The sequence below is a fragment of the Hemiscyllium ocellatum genome, chromosome 10, assembly GCF_020745735.1.
Source record: "Hemiscyllium ocellatum isolate sHemOce1 chromosome 10, sHemOce1.pat.X.cur, whole genome shotgun sequence".
Lineage (NCBI taxonomy): Eukaryota > Metazoa > Chordata > Chondrichthyes > Orectolobiformes > Hemiscylliidae > Hemiscyllium > Hemiscyllium ocellatum.
In genome coordinates this window covers 48491239-48511078 of record NC_083410.1, presented here as the reverse complement: position 1 = coordinate 48511078, position 19840 = coordinate 48491239, and the positions used below count along the sequence as shown (strand labels likewise).

The 19840-nt window shown below is 41.6% G+C and overlaps 1 protein-coding gene across 1 annotated transcript in view; it reads left to right on the top strand.

Moving 5' to 3' along the window:
- Positions 1–19840, top strand: part of vash2 (vasohibin 2) — a 170552-nt gene that overhangs the window by 149065 nt on the left and 1647 nt on the right. Inside the window, exon 7 of the mRNA XM_060831477.1 lies at positions 17027–17121. Within this exon, the coding sequence (XP_060687460.1) occupies positions 17027–17099 (73 nt within the window). The 3' untranslated portion in view covers positions 17100–17121. The remainder of the gene's footprint in view (positions 1–17026; positions 17122–19840) is intronic.

Below are 19840 nucleotides of genomic sequence, written 5' to 3'. Positions count from 1 at the left end.
CATATGTCAGGTATAGACAGGATAGATCGAGTGAATCCTTAGAAGAGTATAAAGGCAGTAGGAGTATACTTAAGAGGGAAATCAGGAGAGCATAAAGGGGACATGAGATATCTTTGGCGAATAGAATTAAGGAGAATCCAAAGGGTTTTTACAAATACATTAAGGACAAAGGGGTAACTAGGGAGAGAATAGGGCCCCTCAAAGATCCTGATGAAGGGCTCTGGCCCGAAACGTCGAATTTCTTGTTCCTTGGATGCTGCCTGACCTGCTGTGCTTTAACCAGCAACACATTTTCAGCCCCTCAAAGATCAGCAAGGCGGCCATTGTGTGGAGCCGCAGAAAATGGGGGAGATACTAAACGAGTATTTTGCAGCAGTATTTACTGTAGAAAAATACATGGAAGATATAGAATGTAGGGAAATAAATGGTGACACATTGAAAAATGTCCAGATTACAGAGGAGGAAGTGCTGGATGTCTTGAAACGCATAAAGGTAGATAAATCCCAGGACCTGATCCGGTGTACCCTAGAACTCTGTGGAAAGCTAGAGAAGTGATTGCTGGGCCTCTTGTTGAGATATTTGTACCATCGATAGTCACAGGTGAGGTGCCAGAAGACTGGAGGTTGGCTACGTGGTGCCACTGTTTAAGAAGGGCGGTAAGGACAAGCCAGGGAACTATAGACCAGTGAGCCTGACCTCGGTGGTAGGCAAGTTATTATAGGGAATCCTGAGGGACAGGATGTACATGTATTTGGAAAGGCAAGGACTGATTTGGGATAGTCAACATGGCTTTGTGAATGGGAAATCGTGTCTCACAAACTTGATTGAGTTTTTGAAGAAGTAACAAAGAGGGCAGAATGGTAGATGTGATCTATATGGACTTCAGTAAGGCGTTCAACAAGGTTCCCCACGGGAGATGGGTTAGCAAGGTTAGATCTCATGGAATACAGGGAGAACTAGCCATTTGGATACAGAACTGGCTCAAAGGTAGAAGACAGAGGGTGGTGGTGCAGTGTTGTTTTTTCAGACTGGAGGCCTGTGACCAATGGAGTGCCACAAGAATCGGTGCTGGGTCCCCATACCTTTTGTCATTTACATAAATGATTTGGATGCGAGCATACGAGGTATGGTTAGTAAGTTTGCAGATGACACCAAAATTGGAGTTTGGACAGTGAAGAAGGTTACCTTAATTACATAAGGATCTTGATCAGTTGGGCCAATGGGCTAAGAAGTAGCAGATGGAGTTTAATTCAGATAAATGTGAGGTGCTGCATTTTGGAAAAGCAAATTTTAGCAGGACTTAAACACTTAATGGTAAGGTCCTAGGGAGTGTTGCTGAACAAAGAGACCTTGGAGTGCAGGTTCATAGCTCCTTGAAAGTGGAGTCGCAGGTAGATAGGATAGTGAAGAAGGCGTTTGGTATGCTTTCCTTTATTGGTCAGAGTCAGCAGTTGGGAGGTCATGTTAGGGCTGTACAGGGCACTGGTTAGGCCACTGTTGGAATGCTGCACTCAATTCTGGTCTCCTTCCTATCGGAAAGATGTTGTGAAACTTGAAAGGGTTCAGAAAAGATTTACAAGGATGTTTGTCAGAGTTGGAGGATTTGAGCTATGGGGAGAGGCTGAACAGGCTGGGGCTGGTTTCCCTGGAGTGTCGGAGGCTGAGGGGTGACCTTATAGAGGTTTACAATATCATGAGGGTATGGATAGGATGAATACACAAAGTCTTTTCTATGGGGTCGGGGAGTCCAGAACTAGAGGGCGTAGATTTAGGGTGAGAGGGGAAAGATATAAAAGAGACCTACGGGGCAACTTATTCATGCAGAGGGTGGTGCGTATATAGAATGAGCTGCCAGAGGAAGTTGTGGAGGCTGGTACAATTGCAATATTTAAAAGGCATTTGGATGGGTATATGAATAGGAAGGGTTTGGAGGGATATGGGCCGGGTGCTGGTAGGTGGGACTAGATTGGGTTAGAATATCTGGTCGGCATGGACGGGTTGGACTGAAGGGTCTGTTTCCATGCTGTACATCTTTATGACTCTATGCCTAGCTGGAACTAAGCCCTCTAGACCAGGGTAAAGAGAATGTTTCTTTGTCTGGAATGATGTACCTTCATTTTGGACAAATAACCTGTTGATACATGTGTTTTAAGCTTTTGTATATTCTGCCTGATGGAAGAGGTTGGAAGAGCTTATGACCGGATTGGGAAGGGTCTTTGATGATGTTGGCTGCCTTTCCGCAGCAAGGAGAAGAGTAGATGGAATCAACAGATGGAAAGCTGGTTTGTGTGGTATGTGTGTAAGAACTCAGAGCAGGAGTGTCTAATTCAGCACCAAATGCCTGCTCCATTGCAGCAGGCAAATGACAATGTCTTTGTGATGGTGATACTGTTTCCCTTTGAAACAAAAACAGAACTTGCCGGAAAAGCTGAGCAGGTCTAGCAGCATCTGTGAAGAGAAATCAGAGTTAACCTTTCGGGTCAGGTGACCCTCCCTCAGAATGATTGTAGCGAGGAAAATGCCGGTTTATATACAGAAGATAGGGTGAGAGGAGGGAGTAAGGATAAACGATAGTTGGGGATAGAACACAAAGAGAGAGAAGAAGAGTTGGACAGACAAATGAGTGGATAACGATCTGGCTAGGAGGATGAATAGCTGTTAAGGGAGATTATTAGTCACTAACACTAGGTTGTGTGTAATGGTAGACTTCATGATAGCAAGGTTTGGTGTGTGGAGTAGGGGGCTGCAACATGGGAGAGTGCAAGCCCTAAAATTATTGAACTCGATATTGAGTCCAGAGGGCTACATGATCCCCAAGTGGAAATTAAGGTGTTATTCCTCTAGCTTGAACTGAGCTTTGCTGAGCTTCTACTCGACACTGGGGAATCAAAGCATAGACTGGGTGACCGCTTTGCAGAAACATCTACATTCTGCCTGCAAAACAGACCCTGAGCTTCCAGTTGCCTGCCACTTTAACACATCACCCTGTTCTCGGGCCAACATTTCTGTCTCTGGCTTGCTGCAGCGCTCCAGTGAAGCTCCGCACAAGCTGAAAGAATAACACTTTATTTTCCACTTGGGGACCCTATGGCCTTCTGGACTCAATATCGAGTTCAATAATTTTAGGGCCTGAACTCTTCCATGTCCAAGCCCTCCGGTACACACACCAGGCCTTGTTATCGCATAGCCTGCCATTATACATTACCTGTTGTTAGCCACTAACAGTTACCATTAACACCCTCCCAGCCAGATCGTTATTCATTCCTTTATCTGTCTAACTGTTATTCTCTCTCTTTGGGCTCTATCCCCACCCTCACCCTATCCTCTGCATATGAACTGACATTTTCCTAGCTACCATCAGTTCTGAGGAAGGGTCACTGGACCCAAAAAGTTAACTTTGATTTCTCTACACACATGCTGCCAAACCTGCTGAGCTTTTCCAAGAATTTCTGTTGCTGTTTTTGATTTACAGTATCTGCAGTTCTTTCAGTTTTTATTTATTTTGTTTTCCTTTGCAGCCAGGGATTCTTGGGGGGAGGGGGAATGTTATGGAGGTTCCCCACACTACATATTTGAATATGGTTGATTTTCAGTAATACAACTCAAAAATCTGTCTTCAGCTAGTAGAGAGTTTTTGCAGTAAAGGGAAGGATTTGTTGGGTGGTGACCTAACTGCAGGATGTTTGAACGAACTGCATTGTCTGAACTGAAACGACAAGCCAAAACTTTACTGGTCTGTATTAACGGGTCCGTGCTGAATTAATCCACCAATGTCCTCAGTTGGAAGGTCTAAGTCTGCTATTCTAAAAATGACAAAATAAAAACCTTTTGCTATTCCGTAATATTAGTCAGACTTTTCAGTCGCAAGGCCACAAAAATAAACATCCACAGTGCATAAGAGAATAAGTGCTGCAGTTAAATAAGACATTCTGATTTAAAATGGATGATGATGTGGGCACTATAGCATGCCTGACCTGAGCAAGTAACCCCAGGGACGATATGTAGTCATTTGTGTTGTCTGCTGTTATCCTTTAGCAACTGAGCATTCTCAAAATAGGAACACCCGAGGCATGAGGAGGCAAATGTTGTGAATGTTTGTTCTACTGACTGACTGATATTCTCTCTGGAGAGATAATGCTTATATCTTGTATCACTGCTCAGTAGCATCCTCTATGGTTCTACATTATTTTGTTCCACTTTTAAGTTCAGTTTTATATTACAGCTCATATTAGATGTCAGAATTCACCAAAAACTGGCATATGACAGATAGCAATTGCATGATATGCTGTCACGAAACAATTGCGACAGTTTAAAGGTGGGTTCTGTTATAAGTGTATTGAGTGACTGCTGTAGACTGCACGCAAAATGACTTACAGCAGAGGTAGAGGTCACATGACTATGGCAAGCCAACCGGTACAAAAGGTACAATTGCATTTCTCCAAGCATTCCACTGTTTATATAAAAAAACAAAATTTGCATGTATTATCATTTGCAACAACATGTATGTAAGTTATCCAATATACATGATTACAAACAAAACTACCATTCATTAACAAACAGCGCACTAACTGTGAAGGCCTCACCTTCTCAAACATCTCCCTTGCCTGAGGCATGGTGACCTTCAGATTAAGCCACCACCAGTTGTCTCCCTCTAATGAAATAAAACGAGGTAAAAACAATGACTGCAGATGCTGGAAACCAGACTCTGGATTAGTGGTGCTGGAAGAGCACAGCAGTTCAGGCAGCATCCAGGGTGCAGCGAAATCGATGTTTCGGGCAAAAGCCCTTCATCAGGAATAAAGGCAGTGAGCCTGAAGCGTGGAGAAATAAGCTAGAGGAGGGGGTAGGTGGGGAGAAAGTAGCATAGAGTACATTGGGTGAGTGGGGGAGGGGATGAAGGTGATAGGTCTGGGAGGAGAGGGTGGAGTGGATAGGTGGAAAAGGAGATAGGCAGGTAGGACAAGTCCAGACAAGTCATGGGGACAGTGCTGAGCTGAAAGTTCGGAACTAGGGTGAGGTGGGGGAAGGGGAAATGAGGAAACTGTTGAAGTCCACATTGATGCCCTGGGGTTGAAGTGTTCCAAGGCGGAAGATGAGGCGTTCTACCTCCAGGCGTCTAGTGGTGAGGGAGCGGCAGTGAAGGAGGCCCAGGACCTCCATGTCCTCGGCAGAGTGGGAGGGGATTTGAAATGTTGGGCCACGGGGCGGTGTAGTTGATTGGTGCGGGTGTCCCGGAGATGATCCCTAAAGTGCTCTATTAGGAGGCGCCCAGTCTCCCCAATGTAGAGAAGACCGCATCGGGAGCAACCGATACAATAAATGATAATAGTGGATGTTGCAGGTAAAACTTTGATGGATGTGGAAGGCTCCTTTAGGGCCTTGGATAGAGGTGAGGGAGGAGGTGTGGGCACAGGTTTTACAGTTCCTGCGGTGGCAGGGGAAAGTGCCAGGATGGGAGGGTGGGTTGTAGGGGGGCATGGACCTGACCAGGTAGTCACAGAGGGAACGGTCTTTGTGGAAGGTGGAAAGGCCCACCACCAGGGATATATTTCCCTCCCCACCCTTTTCCAGTCTTGTCCAGACTTGTCCTACCTGCCTATCTCCTTTTCAACCTATCCACTCCACCCTCTCCTCCCTGACCTATCACCTTCACCCCCTCCCCCACTCACCCATTGTACTCTATGCTATTTTCTCCCCATCCCCACCCTCCTCTAGCTTATCTCTCCACGCTTCAGGCTCACTGCCTTTATTCCTGATGAAGGGCTTTTGCCCGAAACGTCGATTTCGCTGCTCGTTGGATGCTGCCTGAACTGCTGTGCTCTTCCAGAACCACTAATCCAGAATCCCTCTAATGAAAGGGCAGCCATATGATTTATGATGGCGACCTTGCTTTCAGTGATTTCCATTACTATTTGTACATGCATACAGAGTCTTTAAATCGTATGGGTCTCTGAATGGTATCCATGCACATTGTCATTGTCTGTTCCTCTAATATATGCTCATTCCTGAAGTAATCTTCCTCTTCCAGGCAATGTTGATGCTGTAGTGAGTGCTGTTGCTGATCCATTTTGCTTGCTGAGCCACAGTGGACCTCCATCTGACCCACTGCCTGCAGTAAATGCACAGCTAATGTCATGCTCACTAAATAGCTTAGCTTAGTATTTGCAGCAAGCACTGCATAGGCTGATGTGACCTTTAATCATATTGCTGAGAGCATTTCTCATTTGACCATTGGTGTACTAATTGTGCTTCCTTCAAATACTTTGATGAAGTTAATGTACGTTAAGATCTCTATCCTCATTGCCTGAGAGATAATTATTCTTTGTATAAGACACCTGTGCCTAATGTATGAGTGTGTCTTTGATACTTTGGCAATTCTTTCACCACAAATTCCACTGCCCTGGGAAATTGCACCTTGCTGCATCATTTGCCTAATTTGAGCAAAATGCTGCTCTTCCAGTTTCACTGTTGCTGGGTTGATGATTTCCAAAGCATGCGAGCTGTTGTTTCTGGTTAAATGTACAAGACGCACTGTTTTAGCATCAACTTCCTTCAAAGGGAGTGTTGCATTCACCAGCACATTGGCAAATGCAAGTCTGTTCCCCTTTCTTGTATCCCAATGCAGAGGATGCCTCTGCAAACAAAGACACATTCTTTGCAATAAAACAAACAACTGTGGATGCTGGAGAGCCACAGAACAATGCTGGAGAAACTCAGCAGGGCTGGCAGCATCTGTGGAGAGAAATCAGAGTTAACGTTTCGGGTCCAGTGACCTTTCTTCAGAACTGATGGTAGCTAGAGGAACGTTGTTGTGTATGCAAAAGGTAGGATTGGGGGAGTGGGTTAAGGAATAAACGGTAGATGGAGTTAGAGCTCAAAAAGAGAGAAAAACAGTTAGACAAAGGAGTGGATACAGTCAGCCCAGGAGAATAGCTACTAATGGGGACTATTAGTGGCTAACAATGTGTTATGTGTAATAGCAGACATGTGGTAACAAGACCTGGTGTGTGGGAGTGGGGGTATGGATATGAAAGAAAGTGCCAAGCCCTAAAGCTGTTAAACTCGATATTGAGTCCAGAAAGCTGTACAGTTCCCAAGTGGAAAATAAGGTTCTGTTCTTCCAACTTGTGCTTAGCTTCATTGGAGCATTGCAGCAAGCCTGAGACAGAGATATTGGCCAGAGAATAGGGTGGTGTGTTGAAGTGACAAGCAACAAAAAGCTCAGGGTCTTTTCTGTGAAATGGTCACGAAGTCGATGCTTCATTTCCCCAAGGTAGAGGAGACCACACTGAGAGCAGTGCATGCAATCAACCAGATTGAGTGAAGTGCAGGTAAATAGCTACTTCACCTGGATCAGTGGTTAGCACTGCTGCCTCATTGCACCAGGGACCCAGGTTCAATGCCACCCTCAGGCTGTGTGGAGTTTGAAAATTCTTCCTGTGTCTGTGTCTGTCTGGGTCCTTGGGTACTCAGGAGGGAGGAACTAAACAGGCAGGTGTTACACCTTCTGCATTTGCAGGGGAAGGTGTCACATGGCTGTGGAGCGATGTGTTGAGAGAGAAGGAGGAGTGGACTAGGGTGTCCTTAAAGGAATGGTCCTTGCTGAATGCTAACTAGAGAGAGAAGGAGAATATGTGCCTGGTGGTGGCATCTTGCTAGAGATGGCAGAAAATGGCAGCTCATGATCCTCTTGATGTGGATGCAGTGGGCCAGGTGAGGACCAGGGGGACCCTATCACTGCTGTGGGAGGGACGAGAGCAGGTGAGGCCGGAAGTGTGGGGGATGGGTCAGACATGCCTGAGGGCCTTGTCAACTCCAGTGCTGTGGAATCTTCAGTTGAGGAAGAGGGTGAACATTTTGGAGGCCTTGTAGAAGTTGGCATCATCAGAACAGATGTGACAGTGAAGGAGGAATAGAATCTTTACAGGAAGCAGGCTTTGATGTTGTATAGCTGAAAATGTGTTGCTGGAAAAGCACAGCAGGTCAGGCAGCATCCAAGGAACAGGAGAATCGACGTTTCGGGCATAAGCCCTTCATCAGAAGGGCTTATGCCCGAAACGTCGATTCTCCTGCTCCTTGGATGTTGCCTAACCTGCTGCGCTTTTCCACCAACACATTTTCAGCTATGATCTCCAGCATCTGCAGTCCTCACTTTCTCCTTTGATGCTGTATAGTACATTCTTAGCTGTATCTTTTCTGACACTTTGTACAGTAATAGTAATGTATGTTTAATGGCTATCACAGACTATACAGAAAGGCCCTGACAGCAGCGGTAAATGTCAGATGACTATGGCAAGCTAACCAGTATACAAAGGGTACAATTGCATTTCTTCAAACAGGTTGTATTACCTCCGATAATATAATTGTATCAGTGTTTGTGTCTCTGTGCTCTAGGGTTCAGAACCATTAATTCTTCTGGCTTTCTGTAGGGCAGTGACATGACAGTAATTATTTTGTTTAAATGTGCACATTCCTTAAAATACTTCTGGTCTAATCTAATTACACCATGTGACTTTGATCTCTTTTCATGCCAAGATTTCTGATCATGTTATCATAGACTTCAGAGAACAACAACTCTTTTAGAACTTCTTGTTTTTCAAGAAAGAAAGTGAGGATGAAAATCTTTAATGCATTTTTAGCCACTATTCTGGTCAAAAACTTGAGGTTGGGTTTAAGTGTGGGTGAACTCTGGAGGTAGAATAAACGCGGAGATTCTTTCAGTGACATTTAAACTGAGATATCCTATTATCATTCTATTTTTGGATTTCAAGGTCAATTACCAGCATTGGGCATGATGATGACCTGGTCTCATTTCATCATTTAAAGGAGTAATCTTGACAGCCAGTACTGTGGCTCAGTGGTTAGCACTGCTGCCTCATAGAGCCAGGGACCCAGGTTCGATTCCACACTCAGGCAACTGTCTGTGTGAAGTTTGCAAATTCTTCCTGTGTCTGTGTTAGTTTCCTCCCACAATCACAAAGATGTGCAGGTTAGGTGGAGTAGCCATGGGTCTCAGTGGGATGCCCTTCAAAGGGTCAGTATGGACTAGATGGGCTGATTAGTCTGCTTCCACATTGTAGGGATTCTGTGATACGCATCCTGAAATCTTGTAGTAGCCACGAAGAGAGCAACAAATCTTGAAATGGAGTCAACACTATCAAAGGCTACAGCTGGCTTTTCCAGTTTCTCCCTGAATATATTCTAGGAGGTTATAAGAACCCAGATCAACACAGGGAAGTACTATTCCCTCATAATCGGAGGAAGAAGCCTGCTGTTGATTCAAAGAGGTGTGGATCGCGATTGTCCAAGGGTTTAGGATCAGATGCAACATGCCCATTGATCCAATGTAGGGAGTGCTTCAAGGCCCTAAACAAGTCAGGGAATGTGGGATTAATGGTGCATTGACTTACATCATGAATGTGTTAATTCCGTCACTCTGCCTTCTCAAGTTTAGCATGGCATATCACTGTACACACCAACCAATGTTCCAGGTATACCTTTTATTTACATAGTTCCTCATATCCCTGTCTAACTATCCACTAGTGATATGCACCCTCAGTTTTGTACAATAGCATGCCTATTCCTCATAGGCCCTCTGAGTAAATGCTCTCCAGTTTCTATCCAATACTTGTCATTTCTCCCTCTTCTCTCCCTGTCCTCTCCTCTCACTCTTTGCAGAACCCTAAGGAAAGGCCAGGAACTGGACATGGCCCTTTATAGATCTCTGAATGACAAAAACAGAAGGAATCTCAATCAGTTGAATCTTGCTATAACTGGACATAGGCACCCTTGCACAAGTCACTTACTCTGTAGCTTTGAACTGAGTTGTCCAAATGTTAGAACTAAGCAATTAATGAGGTAGGAATTATTCTGAATCATTCTGTTACCAGTTTGCAATTAAGAGCTGGGCCTATGCATTGAAAAGGATTTGCCTGCATAGATCCAAACTCTGTTCCAACTTTGTCATTGTGGAGGTGACATGATTAACACCAAAATATTTCAAGTAGAGACTGCTTTTTGTCGCAACCTTGGGATTTGGGACATGCACTGACATAAAAATAGGCAATTGACTATTCATAAATTATTTTAAGGTAGCTTAAGAAGCAACAGTTTACATATGACACAATAGCTAGATTTGAAAAGGTTATATCCATGACCGTTAAGGATGGTTTACTGAAACTAGAGATGATTGGCACAGAGCGTGTTGAACTTGATAGCTTGTGAAGCAAAGAGCAGCCCAACGTCATTTCCATGAAATTGATCAGTTACCTCAGTGCTGAACATAGGCAGCTCCACTACCTTGGCAATGGCTGAGTATGTCAATTGGAGGCTGCAGTATGGATAAGGGTTAGGGGAAGACCTGGATGTGACTAAGGGGAGGGACACAAAGAGCATATTGATCAAGAGAGTCATAAATGCTCTGTGTCTGGGTGGAAGGAGCATGAGTGCTCCTCTCAATTCTGCAGGGGATTGTAAAATAACATTTGGGGTGTCTTAGGATCATCAGAGCCAAACTTTGTATTTAACGAATACATAACCTGTTCCATTATGTATCACACAATTGTTCAAAGCAGCATGTTGACTTGGTGGGACAGAAGTAGGAGTAGTGCAGTTATATGGGGCTATTTTCCCTGGAGCATCAGTGGCTGAGGGGCTGACCTTATAGAGGTTTCCAAAGTCATGAAAGGCATGGTCTTTTCTCCAAGATAGGGGAGTCAAATGTAAAGGGTATATGTTTAAGGTGAAAGGGGAAAGATTTGAAAGGAACCTGAGGGGTAATTTGTTCATGCAGAGGGTTGTGCATATGTGGAATTAGCTGCCAGAGGAAGTGATGGAGGCAGGTGTGATTACAACATTTAAAAAGCATTAGGATGGATATGTGAATAGGAAAGGTTTAGAAAGATGTAGGCCAAATGATGGAAAAGCACAGCAGGTTGGGCAGCATCCAAGGAGCAGGAGAATCGATGTTTTGGGCATAAGCCCTTCATCAGGGCTTCCTCATTAAGGGCTTATGCCTGAAATGTCGATTCTCCTGCTCCTTGGATACTGCCTGACCTGCTGTACTTTTCCATCATTTGGCCTATATCCTCCTAAACCTTTCCTATTCAACACCACACACTCGATTGTTAGTCCAGAGACCCAGATAATGTCTCAGGTTCAAATCTTGCCATGGCAGATGATGGAATTTGAATTCAGTTTGACAAAAATGAGTTTGAAAAGTTTAATGATGACCATAAAACTGTTGTTGATTGTCAGGAAAAACCCATCTGGTTCACTAATGCCCTATACCATCTATTATCACTAATACCATCCTTACCCAGCCGAGCTTAGATATGACTCCAGAACCTCAATAATGTGGTTGACTTTTAACCTGTCCTAACTGTTCACTCACAAGTGCCACTCAGGAATGGGTCATAAAAGCTGGCTAAGCCTATGAGTACATAAAAAAAACCGAGCAAGCCAGTTAAAATCCAAGCTGTTTATTAGTCATGATCTCATGAAATGCAAATTGTGGGGATGCAGTTAACAGTGGGACTGCTAGGGGAATTCTACCCTGAGATTTTCCAGGGGTTGTGGACTTTATTATCATGTACCAACATTAATTATCTCTAATTAGACAAATACAGATAACCAGGGACAAAAAAAAAGTTTATAGTCTGTGACATTTGAAATCTCGAGACAATTTGATTGTTATCAAGTTAACTTTGAACTTCTTCAGAGCCACAGAGATCTGCACAAACAAGACCCTTCAGCTCATTGGGTCTGTGCTAGTCAAAACAATCAGTTATTTGCATCCCATTTACCAGGACTTCGCCCACATCTTTGTATATGTTCACATTGCAGATGGTACATAAATACTGCTTAATAATTGAGTGTTTCTGTCTATACCACCCTTATAGTCAGTGAGTCCCATATTCCCACCAGCCTCTGAGTAAATAAAAATGTTCTCATATTCCCTCTAAATCTCTTGCCCCTTACCTTAAGCCTATGCCCCCAGTCATTGATCTGCCCACGGGGGGCGGGAAAGGTTCCTTCCTGTCTACCCTTTATATGTCTCAATGTTGTTCTCCCTAGCCCTACCACCACCAACACCGCCAGCCAGCACCACTCTTTGTCCCCTGCTCCAAGAAAAATGACCCAAATTATCCAATCTCTCTTCATAATTAAAATTCTCCAGGCCAGCCAACATGCTGGTAAATATCCTCCATACTCTGACTCTCTAACTGTGGCCTGACCAACTTGTTTTTACAGTTCCAGTGTTCGCCTCAATTCTCTTAAACTCTATACCTTGACTAATAAAAGCAAGTATCTCATATGCCTGCTTAACCACTTTATCTATCTGACCCTCTACCTTCAGGGACTAGTGGACATGAACACCAAGGTTCCTCAGATCCTCAGTGCATTTCAGGAAACTACCATTCATTGTATATTCCCTTGCTTTGTTTGTCCTGCCCAAGCACATAACCTTACACTTCTCTGGATTGAATTCCATTTGCCACTCATCAGCCCATCTGACCAGCCTGTCTATACCATTCTGTAATTTAATCCTCATTATTTACCACCCAACCAATTTTTGTCTCATCCACAAACTTACTGATCAACCCTCCTACGTTCAAGTCTAAATTGTTTACATGTATCACAAACAGAGAGACCCCTAACACTAATCCTTGTGGAACCTCACTGGACACAGACTTCCAGGCACAAAAAAACAGCCCTTGACCATCATCCTCTGCTTCCTGCCACAGATCCAATTCTGGATTCAATTTTCCTTGGCTCTCATGGGCTGTTGCTTTTGCTTTCAGCCTTTCATGCCGTGCCTTGCCAAAGCCTTGCTGACTCCAAGTATACTACACCAAAGCTAGCCCTCATCTACACATTCGATCATCTCTTTGACACAATCAAATTGGTCAGATATAATCTCCCCTCAACAAAACCATTTTGACTATTCTTGATTACTCACTGCCTCTCCAAGTGCAGATTAATTCTGTCCCTCAAAATTGCTTCCAATAGTTTCCCTATCACTGAGGCTAGACTGACTGGCTCGCAGATTCCTGATTTATTACTTGCTCCCTTCTTGAATAACAGTACCACACTGGCTGTCCTCCAGTGCTCTGGCACCTCTCCTGTGGTCAGAGAGGAATTGAAAATTATTGCCAGCTCCTCTGCTATTTCCTCCCTTGACTCACTGAATAGCCTGGGATATATTTCATCTGGTCTAGAAGTTTATCTACTCTTAAGCCTGCCAGACTACTCAGAATCTCTTCTCTGTCAATGCTGATTTTTAAAAGTATATCACAGTCGTTTTCCCTGACTTCTATAACCATATTGTCCCTCTCACTAATAAACACAGCCACAAGTAATCTTTTAGAACCCTACCCTCATCTGCTGGCTCCATGCACAAATTACCACGTGATTCTTACTAGGCCTTACTTTTTCTCTAGTTATCCTTTTACTTTAATGTACCTGCAAAATAACTAAGGGCTTTCCTTTATTTTTGCCTGCCACAATTCTTTGATGCCTTCTTTTTAGTCTCCTTATTTCCTTTTTAAATTTGCCATTGCACATTCAGTACTCCTCTAGGATTTCTGTTGTTTTGTGGCCTCAGTGTCTGCCATAAGCCTCTTTATTCAATTCTGCATATCCCTTGATATCCAGGATTCATTGGATTTGTAAGGCGAACTTTTTATCTTTATTAGAACAATATTGGCCCTGTACTTTCCCTATTTCCTTCTTGAAATCCTCCCTCTGGGCTGACACAGATTTACCTAAAAGTATTTGCTCCTGATCCACTTTGGCCAAATCATGTCTGATCTTATTAAAATCGGCCTTGCTCCCAATCTAAAACTTAGATTTTAGGCCCATGTTTGTCTTTACCCATAATAATTTTGAATCTAACTGAGTTACGATCGCTGTCTGAAAAATGCTCTCCCACTGTTACTTGAACCACTTGCCTGGCTTTGTTACTAAAAAATTAAGTTAAGGACTTTCTTTAAGGGCATTCTACATACTGGCTTAAGAGGCTGTACTGGATGTATTTTAAGAATTACATTCCCTCAACACCTTTCGCACTATGACTACCCTAGTTAATATGAGGGAAGTTGAAACCCCCTACAATTTCTACCCAACTACTTTGACAATTCTTTGAAAGGGCACTCTTTAATGTGTCTTAATTTGTTGCTCTCATTTTGCAGATTGCATCCATCATAAATATGATTTCAAATGTCAAATGTATGAGGGGATAAGATCCTGCAAATTACGTTTGTTTTCAACGCAACACATAGGCAAGTCTCAAAGATAAAATTATCACACAAAATTTCCAAGCATTTATATAAAGTATCTTGCTTACTAAACCTCAACCAATACAATGAAACAAATCCCCTCTACTGTGTTAATATGATCCCAAAAGCTGTCAATAAAATTAGGCTCAATCCAAACAATATCTTAAGCAAACTAAGATTATGTTCTAAGTGCCTAAAGAGTGTTGTAGACACACAGTACCCACATCTGTGTGGAATGTCCCTTCTCAAGTTTTGGCTTTTTGGCTATAACAGGGTGGGTCTCTCTTTTTCTTGGAATTATTGCTTACTGAGAGTTCATTATCAGAGCTAAGCAATGCCAGATTGTCTGTTGATTTGGTAGAATACATTACGCTTACTGAAACCTAATAGTCAATTAAAAGGTACTTTAGAAGTTTCAATTTCCAATACTTTAAAAAATAGCTCTGTTTTAATATTTGTACAAAAGTATTTTGTTGCTGTTTTGAGGTAATTTAAAATACTTCAGGAAAGCTGTCAGATTTTAAAGTTATTCAGTTTCTGTTGGGACTGAACAAGAACTGCTAAGCTGAATAGATTTCACATCTTTTTCTCATTTAGTTTATTCAAATACCATGACTGTGTATTGCAATATTTGTGCTTGCTTTTGGATAGATCTTATTAACAGCGATTGTTGGCTGCACTAACGGTCCTATATTTGGAACGCTAGTCAATTTACTAATCATTAATGTCAAGCATTTGCCCACCACGAACTGCACACCTGTTATTGCTGGAGTCCCTAAGGACTTTCTGCTCCTGCGGGTTTGTGATCTAATTAACCTCCACGATACAAATCATCATCTTATGAGGGGGAAGGCTGCCATTGCAGTATATTTGAGGCAATTCTATCCACTGTGACAATTGGCACTTGGTTATGGTTTTGTAAATGCCAACTTAGTTTATCATCTTTCTGAGAGACTACTGAAATCTGGAAAGGCCTGAAGACTTCAAATCAGCAGAGTGGTATTGTATTTCTTGGGGGCTGTGAGTAGGTTACATTGTTTTTTTAAATATTTATTTTTGAGATGTGGTCCAAGCTTTTCTACTCTGACCAGGTATCTTTATTAATATAAATGCTTGCCAATGCAACAATTTCGCAATGTGTGTGATTTCAGAAAAGCTCGGATCTTAAATGGTGGATCAATCTTAGATGGAATTCTAATTTAATTTTACTGTGTGATAAAGTTCTATGATGCTTATCTCAAAGGGAGGAATGTGCAGGGATTTGGCAGGGCAGGGCAGTAGTATATAAATTGTTCCTTTTGACGGCTAACAATAGGTCAAAAGGCCTCCTTCTGTTCTCTAATTATCAGGTAATGAATGATTCGATGATACTAAGATTCAATAGGATATAGATTTGTCAACACCTAATGGCTGGACACTCATACTTGTAGAACATTTTTCAGAATTGTAATGGCTAATTCCTTAAATATTCATCTTCTTTTATTTTAATGTTTGCTTATTTTGTTTTAAAATTTCACTCTCAATGCAATTCTTTCTGTAAAATATTAGCCCTGCTGGTTAATATGGGTCACAGTCTAATAACTGAGTAATGCATTATTGAGAAATAGCCAAAATTCTACACTTTTCTATTTACCTTTAGCTAAGTCAAGATACAAATAGTTTGTATAGATGATGTAAATAAAAATGATACCAGACATCTGTAAAACAGTTTAAACTTGTTTAAATACTTTCAACCGAAGTGTGTAAGAAATTTAAGAGAAACGTTTCTGTCTATTGAATTACAAAAGGTTTCCTATACTCGTGAAAGACTCAACTGACACATAACAGCTGCGAGCATGTCTGCATAGGTTTCCATAGTTCCCCATAGTGTGGTATTCATGTGACTTCTGCCTGCAATCTGTATTTTAAACATTGTGGTCAGGTAATTTATTACGTCAAAAATAATCTTTTGTATCTATGGACTAAATCTAAAGCCTATAATACAATCCTTTGTGGCCTACAGCAGTGCTACACATCAGACACTGGCGACTGTGCTGGATGTTCAGGTCTATGGAGTGTTTGGTTCATGAGTTGTGTTTTCATATGCTCTTGCTCTGTGTTAGACTTGATGCAAGCCTGGATTTAATGTAAACTAAAGGACCGCCCCACAATGTTCATGTATTACTGTAGAATGCCCAATAGAAATGAATGCTTTGTGAGAACTTTCCTCCTATACCTTGGCCTTCAAACTTGAATAAAGTGGAGATCAGTTACTTGTAACTATTCCTGAGTCTCTTTGGTGGCTACCTGTTTACATGAGGCTGTTTAATTGCTCTGCAAGAAATAAATTTAGACCACCTCCTAAAACTGGAGGCAGTGTGTCTCTGTACCTTGCTGCCAGTGTTTTTTTTTAACTTTTTCATCCAGTTCCCTATTAAGGAAATCCACCAGTCTGTTAAAACTTGGATACTTTGAGCCATCAGCTTAGTATAGTCTTTACAAATTCACAGTGAATCACACCCTGTATACTATACTAATATTAAAGAAGCTCAATTAGCATCATAAAATAGGTCAGCTTCTATCAGTCTCAGGGTGCCACTGAGCAAAGGCCCTATATAATTCTGTGCAGACCATGTAATCAAGGCAAGACTGATTTTAAGTCATAAATACTAAACATGTCTGATCTATTGATCTGAGTTTAAATTGTATGTCTATAGATTCTACAATCAAACCTAATTCTTAGACTGTTCATTCTGTTATTCTTTCAGACCTGCAATAACAGAAAAGAAGCCAGCAGAACTCAGCACATTGAATGATGTTGGATATCAAATCCGTATCTAAAGAAGCCATGGAGTGAAAGCTGGTACTTTTTCATAATCTTCAATGGTGCTTTCTCTTGCACTTTACTTTCCAGTCGTTTGTTGTAACAGATCAACGTTATTTATGAAGATTTGTGTACACTTTTATGCTTGGACTACAGAACTAGTAGTTTAATAACAAGTGGGATACTAACTCATTCATCTAACTTATATTTTTTAAAATGTACACAGTTCAGTTCCCCAATTGTAGCACTGTGATTAGTATTCCTATTATTGGTTTGTAATTGCCGAGGCATTATGGTGTGAACCCAACACTTAATGCTCGACTGAAAGTCTGACAGCAGTGCTTCCTTAATGCTTAAACAGTGGCTGATACTTGGAGACTGTAAATAGGTATTAGTGAATAATTTTAAAGATTAGTAAAGCAATAGAGAACAGTTGTGGGAAAAAGTTTACTACTAGTACTCGAAATTGCCAATGGAAGAGAGAAAAAGAAAACATTCTCCAGAGCAACTGTTAATAATCATTTTCTGTGTGGTTTGTAAATGTTTTATACAACTTAGGAAAAATGGAGCAAACCAATATTTTTGTGTTTTTTGGGGAGGTAAAGACAACAACCAAATTGACCAGGATCGCTGGTTTGTACTTTGTTACCCAACATCAGTCAAGCCTGTGGTGTGGGCATAGTAGTCCTCAACATTTCTGGGGTCAACATCAATTTAAAAATTGGGTCCTACTTCTGATTGTTTTGTAGTGTTTGAAAATGGCTGGAGTTCGGAATCATCCAAGTTCTGCCTGGTAGAACCCCAGTCACACTTTGGCATCTTAATGTTTGACCTGAGATCCCATTTACTTGTGACAAGGAGCCCAAGCTTTTGAAAACTTTGACAAGGTGATCAGGCTCTTGGTGACTTTGCTCTTCAAGCAGAGATAGCTGAGCAAATTCTATCCTTTTCACATGGGACCATTTATTTTATCCAGGCCTTCCCTGTTTCTAAAGCTCTTATACACCAGAGTAGACTGTAGTCGATGAATCAGATCATTCCCTTCTCATACCTCCCATAGCATTTTGTATATAGATCCACAGATAACCAAATCTTTGTCATGATTTAGAGATGCTGGTGTTGGACTGGTGTGTACAAAGTTAAAAGCCACACAACACCAGGTTATAGTCCAACAGATTTATTTGGTTTCCAAATAAGTCTGTTGGACTATAACCTGGTGTTGTGTGATTTTTAACCAAATCTTTGTTATCATTTTCAAAGTTTCATATACCACTTAGTGGATAGTGGCGAGAGATGAAAACAGCAGTCTGACAGGACTCAATGTGAACATGTCTCCACTGGCTGTCGTATCAGTAAGTGGGGTAGTCAGTCATATAACAATTGGGATTTTGTGGATTTCTGTGGTTCATAAAGAAAGGGTACACACAGATACACACACCCCCCTACTGGCCACCAACACAGAAATTCAGAGTTTGGACTCTGGACTAGAGCAAGGTTTGAAAATTCTTCATTGTCAGAGACAGAGATTGGGATATTACCACTAAATCAAAAGCTCACTGGCCAACCTTTGAGATCACATTGTTTACTTGGTATAGCAGAGTCGAGTTGAACAAAATGCTGGTAGGATCTGTTTCTTTTATACCATTTCAAGAGATGAAATTGAAATCAAACATTGAGGTTCCTTTTTCAACTTATTTTGGCTTTAGTAATATTTTTGAGATCAGGGAAAAGTACAAAACCCTTAATTGTATAACATGGAGTCTTTGGTTTAGACATAAAGTAATTTGCATTTAAAATAGTCTTACATCTTAGTTGCAAGTCTTGATGACTGCATTTGTCTTATTTGGGAAAGCTAGAATCAAAATAAAATGATGTTGCATCTTGAAACTTAAACTTTTCCAGAGACTTATTTTCCAATTGCAGATCTTACTGTCAGAATTGCCCAACAAACCCTTATAAAGCGCCATCTCCATTCCACTGTATTTTCAGTATTCTTGCTACAATATTGGAGTTTTCTACTTTATTTTTAGAATACACATTGTTGACAAACAAATTGCTAAGTTCTTTCTTCATATTTCAGGGTAGCCAATGTGAGGGTTTTATTTGGGAAAGAAGGGCAGTCACTATGTATTGATATAAAGACAACAAGAAGCAGACTCTAGAAGCTTTATTCTATCATGTCTACGAGCTCTGAGTTCAGCTTCTCACTCTCCAAATGTACTTCAGCCATTATTTTTTACTAGATTGTAAGAATTTTTTATAACAATTGATAGGGAGCATTGAGACTTACGGTTCAGAAAAATACGTATTTATACTCTTTTGTGTCAACTGTACAGAAAAGAGGTAGCAAGAATACTCTCTGACCCAACCAATCAGCCCTTAAATTTGACAACAATCATTCAGAAGTTGCATTCAACCATAGAAGGCAAAGTTTCATTGACTTTTATTTCCAAACATTTCATATTTTTAGATGAATTAATTTTAAACTGCTCTTGTCAAGTAGCTAAGAGCTACTATAACAGATCCTTCTCCAGGTTTTTTTTTTTGCAAGCACAGGTTCCATCTTATCATAGGGGAGAAAGTGAGGACTGCAGATGCTGGAGATCAGAGCTGAAAATGTGTTGCTGGAAAAGCGCAGCAGGTCAGGCAGCATCCAAGGAACAGGAGATTCGACGTTTTGGGCATAAGCTCTTCTTCAGGAATGGAGATCCCTGAAGAAGGGCTTATGCCCGAAATATCGAATCTCCTGTTCCTTGGA